Source organism: Rosa chinensis, chromosome 1 (assembly GCF_002994745.2).
Source record: "Rosa chinensis cultivar Old Blush chromosome 1, RchiOBHm-V2, whole genome shotgun sequence".
NCBI classification, from domain to species: Eukaryota; Viridiplantae; Streptophyta; class Magnoliopsida; order Rosales; family Rosaceae; genus Rosa; species Rosa chinensis.
The window spans coordinates 57,544,492-57,564,788 of NC_037088.1; the positions used below are offsets into that span (position 1 = coordinate 57,544,492).

At 36.9% G+C, this 20,297-nt stretch overlaps 2 protein-coding genes across 4 annotated transcripts; both read right to left on the minus strand.

Annotated features, from left to right (window-relative positions):
- Positions 1-2,866, minus strand: LOC112182712. Of its 2 annotated transcripts, none has more exons than XM_040509114.1 (3): positions 2,226-2,866; positions 1,379-1,595; positions 1-1,028 (listed from the first exon to the last, which is right to left on the minus strand). In XM_040509114.1, the coding sequence occupies exons 1-3, from the start codon at positions 2,433-2,435 to the stop codon at positions 520-522; spliced, it is 936 nt and encodes a 311-aa protein (XP_040365048.1). In that variant the 5' UTR covers positions 2,436-2,866; the 3' UTR covers positions 1-519. The 2 variants fall into 2 exon arrangements, with proteins under 2 accessions (XP_040365048.1, XP_024177003.1); XM_024321235.2 differs by having other exon boundaries at positions 1-1,007; positions 2,226-2,856.
- A 3,017-nt stretch (positions 2,867-5,883) lies between these two features.
- On the minus strand, positions 5,884-9,967 carry LOC112181610 (DNA replication complex GINS protein PSF2). Of its 2 annotated transcripts, XM_024319985.2 has the most exons (9): positions 9,763-9,967; positions 9,600-9,674; positions 9,401-9,515; positions 8,603-8,702; positions 8,493-8,523; positions 8,317-8,412; positions 7,788-7,940; positions 7,259-7,299; positions 5,884-6,372 (listed from the first exon to the last, which is right to left on the minus strand). In XM_024319985.2, the coding sequence occupies exons 1-8, from the start codon at positions 9,808-9,810 to the stop codon at positions 7,279-7,281; spliced, it is 639 nt and encodes a 212-aa protein (XP_024175753.1). In that variant the 5' UTR covers positions 9,811-9,967; the 3' UTR covers positions 5,884-6,372; positions 7,259-7,278. The 2 variants fall into 2 exon arrangements, with proteins under 2 accessions (XP_024175753.1, XP_024175752.1); XM_024319984.2 differs by lacking the exon at positions 5,884-6,372 and having other exon boundaries at positions 7,039-7,299.
- Positions 9,968-20,297: the final 10,330 nt, after the last annotated feature.

Below are 20,297 nucleotides of genomic sequence, written 5' to 3' on the forward strand. Positions count from 1 at the left end.
TGATCTCTCTCACATAAACTTTATTGTATTTATTGGGTAAAAACAATTATACTCCAAGAAACCATTCCGACTGGGGAAGAAATGCAACTCAACATTGGTAGAAAAAGAAACAAAAAAGATTACAATGACAAATTCCTTGGCCAACAAAAATAAGGACAAGGGATACATTTCAAAAAGAAATCAAAGAACAAAAACAAAAATGGTACACCATAGTCAACCAAGTACCAACTAGTTAGGTGATGCTGCTGGACTGAACCAGCAGTGATTCCAAAAACCAGAAAGCGTTGCTTGATGTCTGTGCACTGTAGGTGAAAGAATATAGTATAACTTCCCAGCAGAAACAAAACAATGAAAATGTCTCCACTATATAGTATATGCCTCAGGTTATTGGTAATTCGTGTTGGTGAAATGGACCTCTGCCCTTCATTCTGGTTCTCACTTATTTGATGTCATGGGAAAAAAAATTCTGAAAAGCCGCAGTACAATTCTCTCATCTCAAAAGCCAAAAATCTGTACATCTCAAAGAGCCCGGAACAAAGAATAACTCCGCGCAGGCTTGTGTCTCCGGATATTATCATTGCTCTTGGGCTTCAACAGTCTATTTGCTTCTATTTCAGAGTGAAGCTGGGACTGCAGCATCTTCAAATGTCCACTGCATTGTTTGTGGTCAAAAGAGAAGATACTGTTGGCATTATGTTCATCTAGATCGAACTGTCTCTGATAAGGTGACTGCCATTTTGCTTGCAAATAAGCAAGTGATCTCCACGGAGGAAGAGGCATTGAGTTCTGCTTGAGGGAAGATCTAGCTGCTTCAACCATAACTTGAAGGAACTGTTTCAACCTAGTCAAGGAGCCCACATAAACAACTGGCAGCGAATTCAATATCCTGTCATATGATTGAACAGCTCTAGCTATTTCAAAGTGGCTTCGAAAATCAATGTCGATGATGAGACGTTCAGAACTCCCTGTATTGCTGTGGTTGACCACATCTATATATTCATGATCCCCTGAGATGATACAAAACGAAACTGTCAAAAATGGCAGATTTTCCCAATCCTCAATGAAATCAGAATAATCTATCTAGACCCAGTTAAATTGAGCATAAGCAACTATTCCTAAAAGCCATTCGTCCACTTATTTCCAATTGCTTGAAACAATATTGGAAATGGTTGAAGAGTGTATATGAAACATAAACTACTAATTGCAGAATAGATTTTGTGGGAACATGAATGGACTATACTGGTATATTCTGGCATCACTCTACATGCAACAGACACAACACAACGACTGTTTTACCAACAGATAATTAACACCGAGTAGGAAACAACAAACCCTGCTTCTCTAATATATGGTTTTGCAAAAGTGAAGAATGGCATACCTCCAGGGACCTTTCCACTGCCCTGCCATCTAGCCGAACACACAGCAGCATCGTAACCAGAAAGCCTGAGAAGCTTTACTAGAGAAAACTTGAGGCAGCTGGCATTGCACGGACCTGACTTGACAAGATGAAGATTGTTTTCACTGATTGATAGTATAAGAGAATGAACCACTGATGCCAAATCATTTTCGTACTGAGCCACCGAGCACTTGTAACACTGTGATACAAAACAACACCATCATTAGAAGTGTGCACATATGAACAACTCAGCCACATGAAATTGCACAACTTCAATAAAGCACTGTTATTGCAGAAAATTTAAATTCAAAATTCAAACTGAGTTCAATAACAACAAAACTTTGAATTGGAAAAGTTATATAACCAGTCAAGCCGCTTCTGAATAATTTCAAATTGCAGACTCTCAAAAGAACATAAACTCATCCAAATATTAGAATTTGACTCGGAATATAAAACTAGTCAAGAAGAAAAATTAACAAACAAGTCGGTTACCCATAATTCAAAAATTCAACCTATAATTTGAAAATTTTTGTAGCTCTGACTTTAGAATTAGTCAAGGAAACTATTTTGTTATTTCTGATAAACCATGAAGTTCCACTGGAAGAGCAAAATTCAGCTCCAAACTACGTTCAAATTGCCGGAAATCTTTCGAAATGGTCTCAATTACACTCCGATTCGTAGAATTAGTCACAAAAGTTACCATTTAGGAAATTTTGCAGCTCAAACTCAAATTTTACTCTATAAAATTAATCAATAAATTCGTAAAATTCATTAATCAATAAATTCGTAAAATTCTTGCAGATTAAACAGAGATGGTCGATAATCGTACCGCAATCTTATCAGCGAGGTGAGCGAGATCGGAGAGATGAGCGGAGTCGCTATCGCTGCTACACCAAGAGTCGCCGGCGCCGGCGCTACCGTTCTCCAAAAAATCGCTGACCATCGAAGCCAGGTCGTGCTCGCTCTCCTGGCTCAGAGCCCCTCCGATCTGACCTCTCATCCAAACGTCTCCTCCGGCCATGCACACACGGCAATCCATTATCTCCCCAAACACAGCGTCGTTTCCTTCTCTCTTCTTCCTCCTATCGCCACGTCCCTATTGTGGCTATCATCCTGTGTGGAGATTCAGCGTTAGAGAACCCGACCCCGGTGCATTTTTTTTTTCCAAAACCTCGCTTCCTCCTCCTCAAATTCAGCTCCCAATTTCTCAACAGAAAAAAAAAATGCTCGAAATTCACAAAAATTATGAGAACAAAATTGATCGAATTACGTGGTTTTCGTTTTTTTTTTTTTTTTATAATTTCTTTTGGTTTTCGGAAACAAAATTTCTGAGTTGGTTGATCCAGAGAGGCGAGAGGTGATCAACGGAAGAAGGGAATTAAGGGGAAGAAGAGGGAAAGGCTTGCTCTCTGTTTTGCAAAATCAAAACGGGACGGAATGGAAGCAAACGGGGATAGGGACTTTGATATAAAGGAGGAGGTTGGGGGGGTTGCTCGAAATGACGAAACTAGCCGCGCCGGATTACTTAAGGACCACGAAATCCTCGTTTATGCCGAAACAGTGGATAAAGGGGGGAATTGTATTTGGACGGTAATCGAGGTATATTTGGGTGGCTTTGGCGGGTTGGAGCTGGATTCTGTTTTTTAAAATCAAACTTAATCCTTTGGGTAATTTTTTTTTAAGCGGAAGACGACAGCTTGTTTATTTAATTTTTTTTTTTTTTAAGGGGAAATTCACATTTTAACGGTTGCAATTTCGTTGAAGGTGCGAGGAATATTCTAACCCTCATTGCTGTAGCGTTTCCCCAACCATATTACACCTATTTTTTGTAGCGAAATTACTAAATATTACCCTTCCACCTATGCTTCTGCAGCTTATTTGGAGGGATCTTGATGCGATTTGTATTGTTTTTCTGTTTTTTTTTTTTTAATTAAGTTTTTTTTTTTCTCGATTTGAATTTTGTGTTTTTCTATTTCCGGGCTCTTTGAGGGGAATTGTATTTGGACGGAAATCGAGGTATATTTGGGTGCCTTTTTTCTTCCTATATAAGTATATAAACAAGAAAAAGGAAATTACTAAATATTGAAATGCAACCAACTGTGAACTATGACAGGTGAGTTGGAAAACCACATGGGCACAATGGGAATTCCGTGATAGCAATAACTAGATTTATATTATACTTGGGGACCAAGTCACAATCCACTTGAATTGAATTCTGTTTTTTATCAGAAAACTAGATGAGGATGACATCAGCCGTGACTAACACGGAATACAGTTATTTTATATTAATTAAAATTTAAGCAGTGATTTGAATTTTACCTCAATTTGTGGAAAAAAATTTAAGTCACAATTATGTCATGTTGCACATTTATTCTAATAAATATTTTGAATATTTCACATCATAACAGGGAGTTTTTAAATATTATATTTTATTTGACTGATATATAGCTAATGAATCGAGCGTCCGTATTACACGGTGATGAAAGTAATCATTTTCAATGTTTCACATCGCAGCAACGAAGAGTTTTTAAATTAAATTGTATTTCACCAAAATAAAACTAGAGACTAGAGAGTTAAGCGTGTAACTACTTATAGATAGTGCCAAGTGATTTTCCTATAATACTCCTTTGAGAGACCATCCATGTTTTATAGACATACTTCTGCTATCATGATAAAAAAAAATAATAATAATAATAAAAAAAAAAATTACTATGTGATCGAGAATTAAAAGTGTTAAATGACACGACAGTTCTACTCAAGACCCGTTTCAGATGTAAGCACTCATGATTTGTCATTGTTTATATATTTTTTTTTTTTTTGGCCTGAACCATTGTTTATATGTTATTCACTACGTTATCTAAAGAATAAAAATTTCGCCAAAATCCAGCAGTTCTTATTTTAAATCCCATTTCTGAAAAGAATAACAACGGGCAAAAATAAATAGATAAACCAAAAAAAGCAAAGAATAAACAATGATTTGATGCGAAAGCGCGGGCGCGCCAAAAGGGTGGGACCACGCGCTGAGAAGCAGTCTCTTCCACTGTCCTTCGACTACTTTAAAGAGGATGAGGACATTCAATCGAAAAAATAAAAAGAAGAAGACGGATAAAGACACCTGGCACGCTGCGAGTTAATGTCCAGCGGGGAGCCTAAAATGACCGAACCAACCCATTCATGCTTTTCATTAATGCCTATAGAGCAAACAAACAAAGCTAGTTCATGCTTTTCATATCGGATGGTCGGTTAGTTGGGACCTGGAAGCATCCTCTGCTACTATTTATCCACATTAAGAACCATCCTGTGGTCTTCCCCTAGGCATAGTTTGGCCCACTTTCAAGTTTCAAGCACATTCTCAGTTATTCACTGCAACGGTCAAGTGTTGACGGGACATTAGCGAGAGTACGAATTTTTATTTGACAGTTTACGATATTTCTATACTCAACTCATTTTAGAGTTTCTTAAGAAATAATGACATAAAAGTTGGATAAATTAACTTTGTATGGTGGTAAGACAACTTCAAATCTTTTGTAGAGCTAATCTGTAACTACATAGAGCAAGTTTCCCTCTTCACGGGGGGTCTACTAGGAGCTAGTCTACCAGCGGAGGAACTAGTTTACCACTAGCAGAGTGTAGATAAATTGATGTATCGAAGAATCTTCTGTAATTTTATGCAAATAGAGTTATTGTATGTCAACATAAGCGATATTTAAGATAAGAACAAGATGAAAAAGCGCGTATGTGGAAAATTAAATATCTTCAAACTATTTGCTAAACTTGCTGCATGAAGTCAAAGACTATATCAAAAGAGAATGAACAGGTTCATGAAGCATGACGAATCCACTCAGGTTCAACAGGAATGACGATCGTAGATTTTGACCAAAACCTCTAACCAAATCACTACGCCACATCCTTAAACACAGCAGCACACTACTAGAGACCATACCATATAATGTATTTACCATTGACTTTATACCAAACGCATTGTATTCTGTTCTACCATATTCTATCTAACAGTTTGGATATTTAAAACACCCACAAACTAGGCCAAGCCAGGCTGGAGTGGAGGCCATGGGAGCAAAAGCACATGCAAAGGGATCAAAGGAATGAATTGTCTAATACTGGATGCATCTATCAGTTTGAAATCTGATTATTTCTGTTAGGATAAGTTCATAACAAAAGAAATCCAGATAATTCTACCCTACAGTATCAGTGGGAATCTAATGATTGCAAAGATCATTGGCCATTGGGGAAGTGGACCTGGAATCAAATAATTGATGGATAAAATAAGAACTTGGAATTATTTATGAAAAATAGGCTTGTGCAACAAACTAGCATATGTCCAAAGTTCCAAACCAGAGATTAGTTTACGAAGACTATAACTATGTTGAAACCCAACCACAGCAGGCAGCAACTTTAAAAAATTGAGTTCAACAAATAACTACTCTTGATGACTTTTCACACATGATTAAAGCATTTAACTTGAACTTTTTCTTTCCATCATATAGCCAAACCCATGAACCGCATCCAGGATTAGGTTAAAAGGGTTTCTGACTACCCAAAAGCCCTTTTGGTTGGCAGAAACAATTGAAAGTGCTTTTTGGCCCAAAAATAACTTCCTTAGTAAGTGCTTCCAAGTGCATTTCAAGAAGCACGTTGTTTTCCGCAAAAGCTCATGTGGCCTTCAATAGAAGTGCTTCGAGCAGAAGAGCTATCGCGTAGAAGCACTGCCAGACAGGGTCAGAGTTTTCTGGGAGGGAAGGAGGTTTCTTGAGGGTTAGGCATATGCAGCATCAGTCCCCCTCTGTTTATGGGTTGTATGTTGGCCTAACAATGAACACCCAAAACTTGACAAACCAAATGCATGTGGCAGAAAGACTATTTTAATACCTCTTTGATAAAGAGTGGAGACAGAGGGAACATGAGGCATGTTCTGGCTCAATCTACTTGGGCCACCAAGGAATATCCAAACGTCCATCCTGTATTGGTAAAAACAAGAATCCCTATGATGACTCTAGAACTCAATATAGGCTGCCAGGAAATAGTCTTGTAAAAACACACACAAAATCAATAAATAATTAAAAAAGGTAGATGCTGCAAGCACTTGTTTTCTATTTTCCTCTGAATACAACTCTTGTCTCTTTTCAGTGAATGTATATTGGTGTTGCAAATTGTTCACACCTAAAGCTATTTCCCAGCACAGGGGGATTGGTAAAAGAACACTCATTCACATGCAACTTCATATCCAAGAAAAGCATCAATAATATTGTTTCAGGAAACAGATTAATTCTGCAGTGACAGAAGCCAATAAAAGAAGAGATCCTTATAATTTAATTGAAATAAGGCAAAGAGAATAAATGCTTCTCATGTGTTGATAAGTCAGAAACATTGATTGACTGGAAAAAAAGGAAGCTGCTGCAAAAGGCATTAATTTTATATGGATCAAATGTCAAAGCAATCAACAAACACATGCTATAGTACATAAAAATCAAAGGTAGCTAACCAAAGCTAGACATAGTACAAGAATGATTTAGACAAACACATCGAAAATGATCATGGCAGATGTATCAATGCCAATAATCTGCACGCAGTCACAAACAGGCATCAACAATTGTGACAGACATGGAGTATCACAAACAAAAGGCTTCATATAGTATTGCATCATAAAAAGGAAAAGGGAAACTTTGGATCATTTACAACTATGCAAGAATGTAAAACTTCTGAACTGTATTATATAAGAATTTCAATAACTTCAATAGAAAGCATTATTAACTACAACAAGGATTCTGCTTAAAATGTTGTTCAAAGAGCATCACTACTTTCCTGGCGAGCTAAATTAGTGTTTCTGGCGGAACTAAAAGGTACCTGTTGACACCATGAAAGCTCTACCGTTTCCGCAGAGGGCGCTGAAAAGGCAGAAAATATAGTCAAAAAGTGTATAAACCGTCTTTTTGTCTGTGCTTCTGTTTGTGTACTTCAGTAGACTGGCAATTGTTTTGTCAGATATGCATATTCAAAAGCATGTATAATCAAAAGGGTACTTAGCATTCTGAAAAATATAGCATCGTCACAGTTGCTAATGAAACAAGTGATCACTACTACAGTTTCACCTCCTTGATTCTATTAAGCAAAGAAACAAATGAGTCTGGATCAAACAAGGACATACTTCCTGTCTGTGCATGTGTTTGTGAATTTATATACAGGATCTAGTGAGTATTTTAATAAATAACCAACCCTGGAATATGGTGTGAAGAACAAATTAATCAAATGGATACTGAGCTTTGTGAAAATATAGCACAGAGATATACTAGTTAATACGATAAATGGTCACTTCATCTCCCTCAATTCTACTGATGAAAGAAAACAAAAGAATATGGATCACATAAGCACTTACTCTTTGGACGTTATCAGTTGCTTGTGGCCGTCTGGGAGGCATTCTCTCTGGATTTGGAACCAGCTCTGGACTGCCATGCTTATAAAATGCCTGTAAGGCTCTCCCAACAAATGGACGAACTAAATTCACTTCCATTGCAGACAGATTTTTAACCTGCCAATGCAAATGAAATCAACTTTGGAACACAAATAAAAGAGGACAAGAAATGACACATCATTATAGATGTACTCAATGCTCTTTCTTATAAAGATGGAGAGTCACTCAATGCCTTTTGAACAACATTATACATGTCATTCAAATGTGTGATGAAAGATACACTTTGTTGAGAAAATAACAACTCTCTCACATTTAAATATCAATTCATCCAAACAAACAATGTGAAATTCAACTGTTAAATCCCAACATGCCTAAAAGTTGAGCCCAAAGGGATTGTTAAATTCAACTTTGAAATTTCTCAGTACTTTCAATTAGCTCATCCAAATGAATGTTTCAATTAGCTCATCCAAATGCATGATAAGGAAAAGCATACCTTCACTGCGGAAGAGCGAGCATCCTCAAATGATTCTAAGCTAGTCTCGACCTTATGAAACCTTACATCCCTAATGTCTTCAATAAGAGACCTCACCTATTAGAAAGAGCTTTAGTGAGGTTTGGTGAAAAGACCAATGAACAATTAAATAAAGGTTAGATGAGTCTTCAACTCACCGTATATACATCAGGAATGTCACCGCGTGCACTATATCAACAAAATTACAGCAGACATTAAAACACTTGTACAATAAAATATAGAGTTTGTAGAAAGTTTTTGTACTTACTGATCAAAAAGAAGCCTTGAAATTTCGACATAATGGAAAGGTAGGACTTGAAAGGATTCCTGAGAGTCACGCTCCGCTTCCAAAGTTTGGCTCAAGTTTTCTAGTTCCAATACAGAAAGTAAGATTATTAACACATATCCGGCTTTCCCGTTTCTTCTCTACTTTTGACTTTGATCTTAGTACATCTTATTCTTGATTACTCGAAAGAATAGAATCCAGAATGATTGTTGTTAGATAAGTGAAAATGCAATAAGTAAATTGAAAGATAGGGAACATAGTTTTAAAAAAACAAAAAGAAAAAGGGTAACTGGTTTTGGCAATGATCCAACCCCGAGACCAGTCTGATACTACATCTTATTGATTTTGGATGTAAAATAACACATTATGTCCTGAAACTGTTATAGGTCAAATGAATTCTAAGTAGTGATGTAAATGCCGACACTAATCATCCCTAATTACCAACACTGCCACGATTGCAGATGATATGAATGAAACAACACCACTCTGATACAATTCCAACAACCAAAGTTTGAGTGTCTTAGCCGAGGGACACAAAATTCTGCAGTAAAGCATTCTAACTTGATCATCGCCTGAAATCAGTCATCTCTTTCCGAAATAATAAACCTACAAGCACTATAAATGTACTGCAGATAGTGAGACTCCCATAGACAATTGCAACAATCAATCCGCATTCAACAGCATAACAATTATATCACAGGTTCAAACAATCTATTGAACTGAATTTCTCGTGAACTATTAGACCATAAATCAAACTACTGCTAAATAAGCGAGACTCACCGACTGACATCCAATCCGGGAGTCGAATTGTACATTTCCCCCTCTTCTTCAACGCAATTGCCAGCCACAGCGGCACTTGGGCAGGCATTTGAGGGAAGAATGGACCATAATCTCCCTGTAAGCAGTGAAAAAAAGTTACCAACCTCCATAAATCAACTCAAACTATAGTCTAAGAACAGTAAAAAACTTAAGAACATACACAGATTAGAGTGAGTTTATCCATTCTCATGTTGGGCACAATCTCCACCAACTCATCCTCAGCCATAAACTCAACCTGGGCATTTCAAATTTCGAATTGAATTCGCATCAAGAATCGAAATAGAACACAAATTAAACACATAGTACGGGAGAGAGAGATGAACCTCTTCTGCGGAAAAGATAGAGAGGTTAGGGTCAGATTGGCCGGCCATCCCTTAATTTCTAAGGAGACGAAGATTTAAGACTAATTCGGAAGCAATTTGAGTACAAAGAGAGGCAAAAGGAGGTAGGAGATTAGGGGCTAGAACTCGAACTCCAGAGCTGAAGTGGTTTTTATTTTTTCAATTTTCGGTCAATTGGTATTTATGAACCCTAACTTCTGATGGCGGGAAATGAGTTTTCGCCTTTTAACATTTTTTTCTTGGTTTGATTTAACGTCACATTGTTCACTATGGTAAAACGGTAAAATAATGAGTAATTATTTTTGCCACTCTCAATCTCTGATATGTTGTCTTATCAAATGATTCAAATCTTGTGAGGAATATAACATAAGGCAATATTGTGAGTCTATAGAAAATAATAATCCATTTATTTTTCTTCTGTTTTAGTCCTAAATGCGTTTTTTTGGTTGGGCGCTACATGTGAAAAATGAAGTGTCTGAACAACTTTATATGTAATACAAGTTTTTTTTTTTTTGAATAAAGGGCTGGTGCGGCTGCCTTGATTAATGAAACTGTCGAATACAAGGAGGGGGACATTGAGCCTAAACCCCTGATTACTATAAGCATCTAGAAAATTTACCGAAATAATATCAGAAATCTCTACAGGAGACTTGTATTCCAACAAGCACCAGCTAGCAAAGAGTGCAATAGCTATTCCATTTGCTTCAACATAGCAGTGACATAGCGGAAAGATAACTCAATATGTACCCCGTGTACAACATAGCATATATAATTACCTGCTTTATCACAGCTTTCCTCCTATGACGACACTTAGTCTCACCCTGCCACTAGGCGGTAGTGCTCATTTGAAGAAGCAAATAAGTCGTCGCTGACCTAGAGCAGACAAGGCACATAAAGTGCATACCCAGACACAAAACCCGATTAGGCCTACACAATATATGTAGGATTTTATTGGCCGCATAAAAAGCATCCATCCTAGACAGCAAAACACAATAAAAATAATACAACTTGGGCTAGACCCAAACCCAAGCATGATCCCAAGAGACAAGGACACCACAGCCACGATTGAAGGCCCAGCCCAATTCTTTTCTGGCCCAAGCAGTGGGCCACCACCACCAAAGCTGAGACTCCACCGCCCGAGAGAAGCCGCGCCCGCCTGCATCATACCACCCTCACCTGCGTCCAGCCACCACCTGCAACAGTCTGCAACCAACTTCGGAGAAACCACCGAAGCGGATCAAAACCTGCAACAGCTAGCCGCTGGCCACCGCTTCTCCAACCCAATTGTCCCAAGACGCTGGACTACCAGCCACCATGCCCCGATCAGATCTGGAAAGACTCCCAGCCCCGAAACAAAGCTGATCAACTCGCATCCACCAGCCTCGTGCAACCAGCCTGAGAAGAACCACTGCGGATCCAACATCCCCATCCCATCTGCCCCACCACTTCGTCCTGCCAGAACTGAGCCTCACCCACCCCGCCACCGTGAGTCCCCCTGCAACTTGATACCGACACCCCTGATCCAGAGCAAGAGAACCCCGATTGAGGGACCTTTGATTGCTTGACAATAGATCCCGTCCGACGACAGCGTCCATAGATGCGCCGTCGGACGGAGGTAGACAACCCTTCTGAAAACCCTAAGCTCGCCTCCGCTCAGAGAGAGAAAGAGACGCGAACTTTGAATTTTATATGTAATACAAGTTACATGCACTTAAATGACTTTGAATGAATCTAACATGGATAGCAACAAAATTCAAATTTGATTTTTGGTCGGTTATAGTCAGATAATTTTCTCTAAATATGGTGTGCTACTAACTTTTTTAATTACCAAAATTTTGAACCTAGATTTTTTACCTTCTAGGTTATTGTTAGTTGTCACTACCTTTTTTATGCTCCTACACGCCTTATACATTTTAATCAATGGTTTTTGTCAATTTACCCCATTTCTAGAGATTTTTTTCCCACTTACCCCATTAAGTTTTTTTAATTCCCACTTATCCAAAACACTCTAAGAAGGTCTTTCCTAATACCCCATTAAGATTTTTTTTTAATACCATTTTACCCTCACCTTTGTTACTTAGAGAGAGAGAGAGAGAGGGGGAGAATGGAAGAGATAGAAACCATAGGGGACTTCATTGGATTCCGGTCACCGGCCGCCGCCCACCGGATTTTTCTGAAAATCTCACCAGAAAGGTTTGTTGCCCCTAATTAATAGACATTTATTGCCCCCTAATAGACATTTATTACCCCCCAATAAACATATATCAAGCCTCCAATAGACGTCTATTGCCCCCCAATTGGACTTTCAGTCGCTAAAATGGGAACTAATTTCCCTAAATTTAGACAAATAAAACTTTGATTACAGAAAAAATAACGAGATTATATCAATTCAAAACGTCTATTGCCCCCAATAGACCTTTTTTTATATAGAAGAAAAAAAAAACGAAGAGATTACATCAATTCAAAAAGTCTATTGCCCCCCAATAGACCTTTAATAGACTTCTATTGCCCCTATAATACCGTAATTTAGAGGATGAATCCAATCCATGATATATATAGAATGAAATTCACATTCCTTTCTTTTTTGTTGAAAATCTTTCAAAAAGATAAAATATTTATGTTTCTTGGAAAAAAGCTCCACTTTGAATAATTCTCATTAGGGAGTGTCTATGATATGAATTCAAGTCCAATGAGCCACTCTATCACCGAGCTCTAAATAAAAGAACCTTAAGTGCCAACTAGATCAGATCCATCAATTTTTATTTCAACAACTAGGCCCATTTAGATTTACCAGAATCAAAACAAACCTTCTGGAACGATTCACCCGTCTTCAACCTCCAAATCCCGCTTCTTCCTCTCTCACTTCCATAGCTCCTTCCAAAATATTACTCTGCGGCGATGTCTCCGGCAACCTCAAGCAGCTCTTCAAACGAGTTGTCTCTCTCTCTCTCTCTCTCTCTCTCCCACTTTTCGCTTTTGATTCAGCTCAATATTTCGTAATCTGACACTGTGGTGGCTCTTCCCGGCGGACGAACCCCAGAGACAGAAGCTTCTGGAGCAAAAGGTCGTCACCGCGAGATTCTCCATAGGCGGTGGCTCTTCCTAGCGGACGAAGTCGATGACAAGCCCGATGTTCATGAGGTCGGTGGAAATTATCGGAGCCTCCGGCGAGTACCCATGCTCCGACTGTCTTGACAGGGACTAGAGAGAGAGAGAGAGAGAGAGAGAGATCTAAAATTTTGGGTGGTGAGAGAGATCTGAAAGAGGAGGGAGATCAAGGGAATAAACAATTTGGTTAAGGGTAAAATTGTGATTTTACTTGAAATAGGGTAAGTGAGAATAAAAATTTGTTGCTGGGGTAAGTGGGACAATTTTGGCTGATTTTGGTGCTTTGGGTCAAGAACCCTTTAAGCAAATTACCTCTCGTATTGGACTGTAAAACTAAATTATGTTTTGATAAAATAAAATAAAAAGTAAACTACGTACTTTCAAATTTTATTTTTAATTTTCTTCTTAAGCCTGACACATTAAGAAATATTGACTCGAAAACTTAAATAAGTGATTAATGAGATACTTGATTTTCAAGGTTTGAGAATACGTGTACATAACATTTATAGAGGCTGTCAAAATTGTAATACAATATTAAAGTATATGATTTATTGACTCAAGCCGGAACATCAAATTAAATATTAGTTAATTATACATGTCTAACTAGTAATTTTTTGTGTTTAAAAAAACTACTAATTTTATAGCATTATTTTGAATTATTTAGGCCCGTTTGAGATTGCTTCACTTTTAAAAAAATCAGCTTTTGTTCAAAATTTTAGATTTTATTGTGTTTGGTAAATTAATAAAAAACAGCTTTAATTGAAAGTTATAGGTCACTGGCAATAGATTTTAGAAGTAGTTTAGAGGTTGCTTTTAGAAGCTGCTGTGGATCAAAACACACTCTGCAGTTGTTTACTTGTTTTATGTACTAACAGTACTTTTAAAAATATTATTTACCAAACATGAAACTGATTTAATTCACAGCTGATTATTCTCACAACACAGCCGCAGCAGTTTTTTTTAAAAGTCGCAGCAATCCCAAACTAGCCCTTAATATGAATAGAGTGAGCATGTATAGATTAATTTATGTGCTTTCGATCTCAAATAATTAAAATATATCAAAACTAACTACTTCGAGATACAACAGAAATCTAAATGCTAAACAACGGGACCCACTACATGCAGAAATCTCAGTTTTTCTAATTCAAGAAATGTTCAAGACTAGAGTCAAAGTCTAGTTAGGATCAAGTTATAACCCTCATGTGTTATCGAACATTTTGTTTAATACTAACCCTAACTTCGGAGAATTGAAATTCTGTAGTAGCTAATCAGGACCTCAATGCATTGGACTCATAACCCTATATGTAACTGTACGTTGGAACCCTTTGTTAAGCACTGATTTATGCTTATACACTCACACACCTTTGTTCATACTTCCTTCCACTAGAGTAAAGTAAGGGAAAATGTGTACAAAAATGTCCACTTTTATAAGGCTAGGTATGCCATTAATTGCAGTGCCACATATACATATGTAAAAATTAATATAACCTCATAAAAGAGCACCCAGCCTCACCAACCCTCTGCATATATACTTGCTTCTTGTTTTCTCTCCTTCAGCTGATCATCAACATGGAGAGGGGAGAGTGCACAGTAAACCATCACTTAACTCACCCAGAATCTCTAGTCACATGGGAGATTATCAGAGCGCGCCCTAACCAAGGGAAGGTGAAGAAGCGAGGCACTACATGTGATTTTTATGGCCCAGAGTCTCCAGAATATGCCTCATTGCTACCGGAAGGCTGGCTTGCCGAGAAGAGAGTCATGCACCACGGGAGAAAATATATGGTGCGTAAATTACCTTATCACCTTGATTTTCTGGTCTTTTTTGTTGTTTAGTTACCTTTGTTTTCATCTTATTGAAAGGTCCTTAATTGGCTTATATAATAAGGATTTGTTTTTGCTGGGTTCAGGCATATATATATGAAATCACGAATCTGAGTTCAGTGATTTTTATTTCTCATTTTTATCAAAGCGTGTGATATTAGGTCGACTTGATTGTCTGTGAATATATAATGAAGATTTGTGGTTGGTGTTATTGAGTTGATAATGATTGTACTTAAGGAGTTGCAAAAAGTATCTTGTAGAACAAATATTTTCCTCAGATTTAAGGCCTTGCTCATGCCAAACATGGTTGAACTTGATAAAGAGAATTTGTTGTGAGAGAACGAGAGAATCAACAATCAGACTTTTTCTTTTTTTTTGTTAATTCTCTTTCACCATGACTGTCTTATTTGATTGAAGTTGTCTCAAAATTTGGGAAATTCTAGTGTAGTGGTGGGTATCTCATACCCACATTTACAAAAGTGATAACAAATTTTGTTGTCGAAATTGTAATTTGAGTCATACTTTGTGTAATCTTAGTTCTAATAATGGTAATTACACCTCTTACGACATTTTACAAGTTAATTTTTGAACAAATTCGTTGTCAATGTTGTAATATTAGTTCTAATAATGGTAATTACATCTCTTACGACATTTTTACAAGCTTTTAAACAGATTCATTGTCAATGTTGTAATTTTTGTTTAAATATATGTAAATAGTGTAAATGAATATGGTAACTTTTATTCTCAAATACTTGTAAATTTTAGTTCAAATAGTTGTAAATGAGGGTATCTCATATCCACCAGTACACTAGCTTGTCTCTCAAAATTTAAAGGATAATTTTTTATTTTTTATTAACAGTGTGAGTACACTTGCAAAATAAAAAGGCGGTTTTGTTAACGGTAATATCGAACTTTTAAAATGATGCTTTTAATTATAAAGAAATTTATTATCTGCTTTGTGCGGGTAAATTCATATTTGAACGCATGAGCAAAATTTATGTCGTATATCTTTAGCATTCTATCTATATATTTCCGTGGGATTTTAGAAAATTCAAGAATGAAAAGTACTATCCACTTAAACACCATATGTACATTTTGAAAGATGAAACTAATAAAATTGGTGATGCTTATATTGCAGTATTACTATGATCCACTGGGGCATCAGTATACCAGAAAAAAGGAAGTCCAGAAGGCTAAGCAAGAAGCTACGGTTCAGAATATTGAGGAGCCAGCTAAAGCTGAGGATAATGCTGTTTCCAGCTTAATTGATTGATAACTTCATGAATTTTGAGTTGTGTATTCATTTAACAATAAGCAATTCGGGATGCATATATATGTAAGCAATAATCAAATTGGATATGAGGATTAACAAAACTTGGTTTGCAGCTCAGTCGTGTGTAACTCTTTTATCATATTTTCAAATGTTCGAATTTCTTCTACAACTAATAAAATCAATAAACAACAGATTTTAATTTGGACATGAACCTACACAATACGATTCACATATATGCATTTACCAATTCAGGATTATATACCAATTCAGGATTATAACGTAAGGAAATATTGTGAGGGCCCTAAAAAATATTTACCTTTTTTTTTTTTCCTTTTTGTTTTGGTTTTATACATTGCTTTTTTTGTTGGGGGCGACAGGTGAAAAATGAAGTGGCCGAACAACTTATGTAATCAGTTACATGCACTTAAATGACTATGAATGAATCTGACATGGATAGCAACAAAATTCAAATTTTATTTTTTTACTGTTATTGTCAGATATTTTTTCTCTAAATATGGTGTGCTATTAACTTTTTTAATTATCAATAATTTTAAACATTAATTTTTTACTTTCTAGGTTTGTAATTATAATTAATCGTTAGTTGTTACAACCTTAAGCTGGAACAACAAATTAATTTACAAGTTAATCCTCATATGTTATCGAACATTTTGTTTAACACTAACCCTAACGGTGAAGAATCAAAATTTTGTAATAGGTACAAGCTCAAATGCACTGGAATCATAATCCAATGTTTACCTACTCGGACCCTTTATTAAACACTAATTCATGTTTACCAATAGTAGTTGATCAGCCCCACACTCAGGGCCAGCCCTGTGAGTTTGGAGGCTCAAGGCGGAAAAAAAATTCGTGGCCCAACAAATTCAACAATTGAATCCCTGAAGATGTGGGGTGAAGATGTGATGATGTGAGTGGTGGACGACGACGGTTGGCGGTTTTGGAGGAGTGCTACTAGTTCGGTGTTTTGGAGAGCAGCAAGCTTAGCTGAAATTTGATTTTGGTTTTGGGTGAGTGTTTCCATGGGGACAAGAGCAACTCTTCATTTTGGTTTTGCATAAATTCCAGAGTAGTTAAGTGCAGAGGAGAAGGGAACATAGGGCATTTGGGTTTAGTTGCCTCTGATCATCATGGCTCTGATTACCAGTTGATGGAGCACATACAGTAAAAGTAAAGGAAATTGAAAGAACAAAAGACAAGGCAAATATCAAAAGCAATTCATTTCCTTTCTAAGCCTCAATGGTGACATAACAGAGGATATAAACTAGAAGAGGCGTCCTTAGCATTATAGGTGACCAACACGTGTCACAGGACCATAAAAGGAAATTGTACTAGGCTTACGATTTATTGATGGACTAACATAACTAATTAGGTGTCCTCATAATATTGCGTCTAACTATCTAAGCGTCTTCTGTTTCTTTACTTGTTTTATTTTTTATTTTTTTTTATTACAGGCCAACATAATGTTTTTAGGCCCCTAAAATCTTAGGCCCTAAGTCTGGGCCTGCTCTGCCTAGGCCCAAGGCCGGTACTGGCCACACTGCATATATACATATTCATCATTTATTTGTTTTTCAAAAAAAAAAATATATTGTTTAAGAAAAACTTAATTGGGAGAGAATAATAGGGACTTCTTTATATAGAGGATTACAAGATATATAATCAAAGTTGTACAAGGAAAGATAATCTTACAATTAATCAGATATCTATAAATATCTCCGAGAATATCTCTAATTCAAAACTCTATTACAACTAGGTTAAGTAACCTAGAGTTTGGGCTAAACACATATTCTGGATTTACTTGAACACTCCCCCTTGTGTCGCCCAAACGTGGTGCTCCATCGTTGTCTCATTAAAAACCTTGCCGAGTAACAAAAACCCTGTGGGATGTTAGCCAATTGCCACCCTCAAGTATAAGGGGTACAAGTAATAGTATAGGGATTTAAGAAAGGTTGTCGAACCTATGAGGATTGGATTCCTTTCACTAGCTAGGGTGTTAACCTAAGGAGAGAGCTAGAATATGCAAATATACAATCACAAGCCTAAATTCACAAGGAAATCTAGGCTCATGGTGAGTATGTGCATTGTGGTGATAGTGAAATTGTTTGTTGGATAGAATGGTGAACTAAATTAAAATAAATGCTCAAATGTAAACTAAACTACTCTAAACTAAACTAGTAATATAATGGATGAAATTAGGGGTTAGATTGTCTACCACTAACCTCCCTTGCACGTATTGAAGTTCAAATACAAGTGATGCTATTCTAATTTCTCAATTACCCTATTTGCATCCGGATAAGACTACAAAGGCTTAAACTCCTTTAATGGTATCAATTCCAACCGGATAAGTCTAGAATTAACTACCTAAGAACAAATCTTATTACCGGTTAAGTCTCAATTCATTGTTCCTAGATGCATAAAGCTTTGAGTTTAGATAATCATGCAAGCAAACCAATCCTAGATCTAGGTAATTTTAACTCACGACCTTCACATGCACATAGAGTATGCTATCATGCTATCAATGCTCAAGGTTAACTACTACCTAAACATTTTTTCATGAGATGACAAACACAACACATTCAAAGTAGTTAAGTTTGAATGAATGCATTCACTTCTTGAATTAGCATATGAAGATGAAAATCACAAATAACATCAAATGTCAATTAAAACATCAATTCATACAAGTTTGGCTAGGGCTTTCAACCCTAGCCCCAATAAAGTAATTACTCACTCATAATCATACAAATTAGCATCAAATCTATAAAGTACATCAAGGTAAATCAAAGAGTTAAGGAAAGAATGAACTAGTTGAATCTTGACAAATCAATGGCTAGCTCCTCATTTGTTTTCCTCCTTCAATGCTCCTTGAATCTTCCTTGATGGTGGAATGAATGGATGATAAGCTTCTTGATGGTGATGATGAATGAAATGGTGATGAAGATATGATGCTCATTTGGCTAACTTTGAATGGTAGTGATGAAGTAATGGCGGTGGTGATGGAGGTTGAGGAGTATGGATATTATGGGTTTGGATTTTGGGATGTGGAAATGGAGGTTTTGTGAAGAAGATGAAGAGAGAAAGAAGATGTAATGGGGTGGAATGAGTGATGCCCCAAGAGTGTAATGAAGGGATGCTTATATAGAGAAGAGAGAGAGGAGTAAAATGATGAATGGAAGCAAAAGGGAGCAACTCAAGCATTGTAAGAAGCATGGAGGTGGAGTGTGAGAGTGGTAATAGATCCTAAAAATAAGGGAAAGGGGTATGGAAGAGATGGAGTAAGAAGAGGGAAGTAATGATGAACTATTAAAGAGAGTAAAGTAGAGAAATATGGCTAAGGGAGAAGAGAAGAGCAGGTAGCTCTACTTATTATGCATGGGAAGCATGAAAATGAAGAGTGTTGGAGTGGTTTTGGATCACCAAAGTCAAGGTGACAACCATGGGAGAGAAAGTGTGCAAAGGATGCCTATTATCCAAAAGATAATATGATGAATTAATCCTTCCATAGTCTTGTAGGATTCTTCTAGGGCTCTTCTTGATAGTTTCAGCATTATAGAGCTTCCAAAAATGCACAAGAAATCCGTCCAAAGAAGGTTCTAGGCCAAACTGCCATGTTTTGACTTTGTTTTATGCTCCTGAAGCTTCCTTCAATTGAATCTCCATCGAGACATCGAAATTGGCCTTTGACTTCTTCATACCAAATGTTTCTTGATAAGTGTAGATCATCGTGATAAAATTTCAGAGCTTAATTCATAGTGGTTTGGCCGAAAATGTTGCCGGAATCCGTATAGGTCTGGTTTTGCCGGTTTTTCATCTTTTAGTCAGAAACTTGAACCGATCTTTTGAAGGCCTTACACTCCAAAATAGCTCTTGAACCCTCCATATAAAATGATTCTTAGGATGTCTAGAATGGATTTGAAAAGTTTCAACTTATTTGGAATTTCTTTGATTAGGCTGCCACCCCTCCTTCCTTGTCTAACTCGCTTTCTCCTAGCCGAAGTATGAAAATGTGCTAAGGTTGAATTTTTAGTACATTTCCATGCTTCTCCATCATTTCCTAGCACACAATAATATATATAAATAAACATGAAGGTTAAGCAAATGTACAAGATTAGGAAAATAATAGAATTGAATTAGTCAACATTAAATTGGACTTTAGAACAAGTAATTTCCATGTTTTGGGGCACAAATATGTATATGAATTATTATGATCCAACATGGGACAAAAATAACCTCGGTCGAAGGGGAAAAAGAGCACAACACACTCTTCACGTTTCGAGACCATACATTTAGACATCTC

What these genes read in the sequence shown, in the direction of transcription:
- LOC112182712 (XM_040509114.1), bottom strand. Translation starts at nt 2,435, where the DNA reads ATGGATTGCCGTGTGTGCATGGCCGGAGGAGACGTTTGGATGAGAGGT. An exon ending in ACCTCGCTGATAAGATTGCG is followed by an intron (nt 1,596 to 2,225) that starts GTACGATTATCG and finishes TTTGTATCACAG; the next exon opens with TGTTACAAGTGCTCGGTGGC. An exon ending in CAGTGGAAAGGTCCCTGGAG is followed by an intron (nt 1,029 to 1,378) that starts GTATGCCATTCT and finishes CATTTTTGACAG; the next exon opens with TTTCGTTTTGTATCATCTCA.
- LOC112181610 (XM_024319985.2), bottom strand. Translation starts at nt 9,810, where the DNA reads ATGGCCGGCCAATCTGACCCTAACCTCTCTATCTTTTCCGCAGAAGAG. An exon ending in TCAAGGCTTCTTTTTGATCA is followed by an intron (nt 8,524 to 8,602) that starts GTAAGTACAAAA and finishes TTGTTGATATAG; the next exon opens with TGCACGCGGTGACATTCCTG. An exon ending in ACATTCCTGATGTATATACG is followed by an intron (nt 8,413 to 8,492) that starts GTGAGTTGAAGA and finishes TCTTTCTAATAG; the next exon opens with GTGAGGTCTCTTATTGAAGA.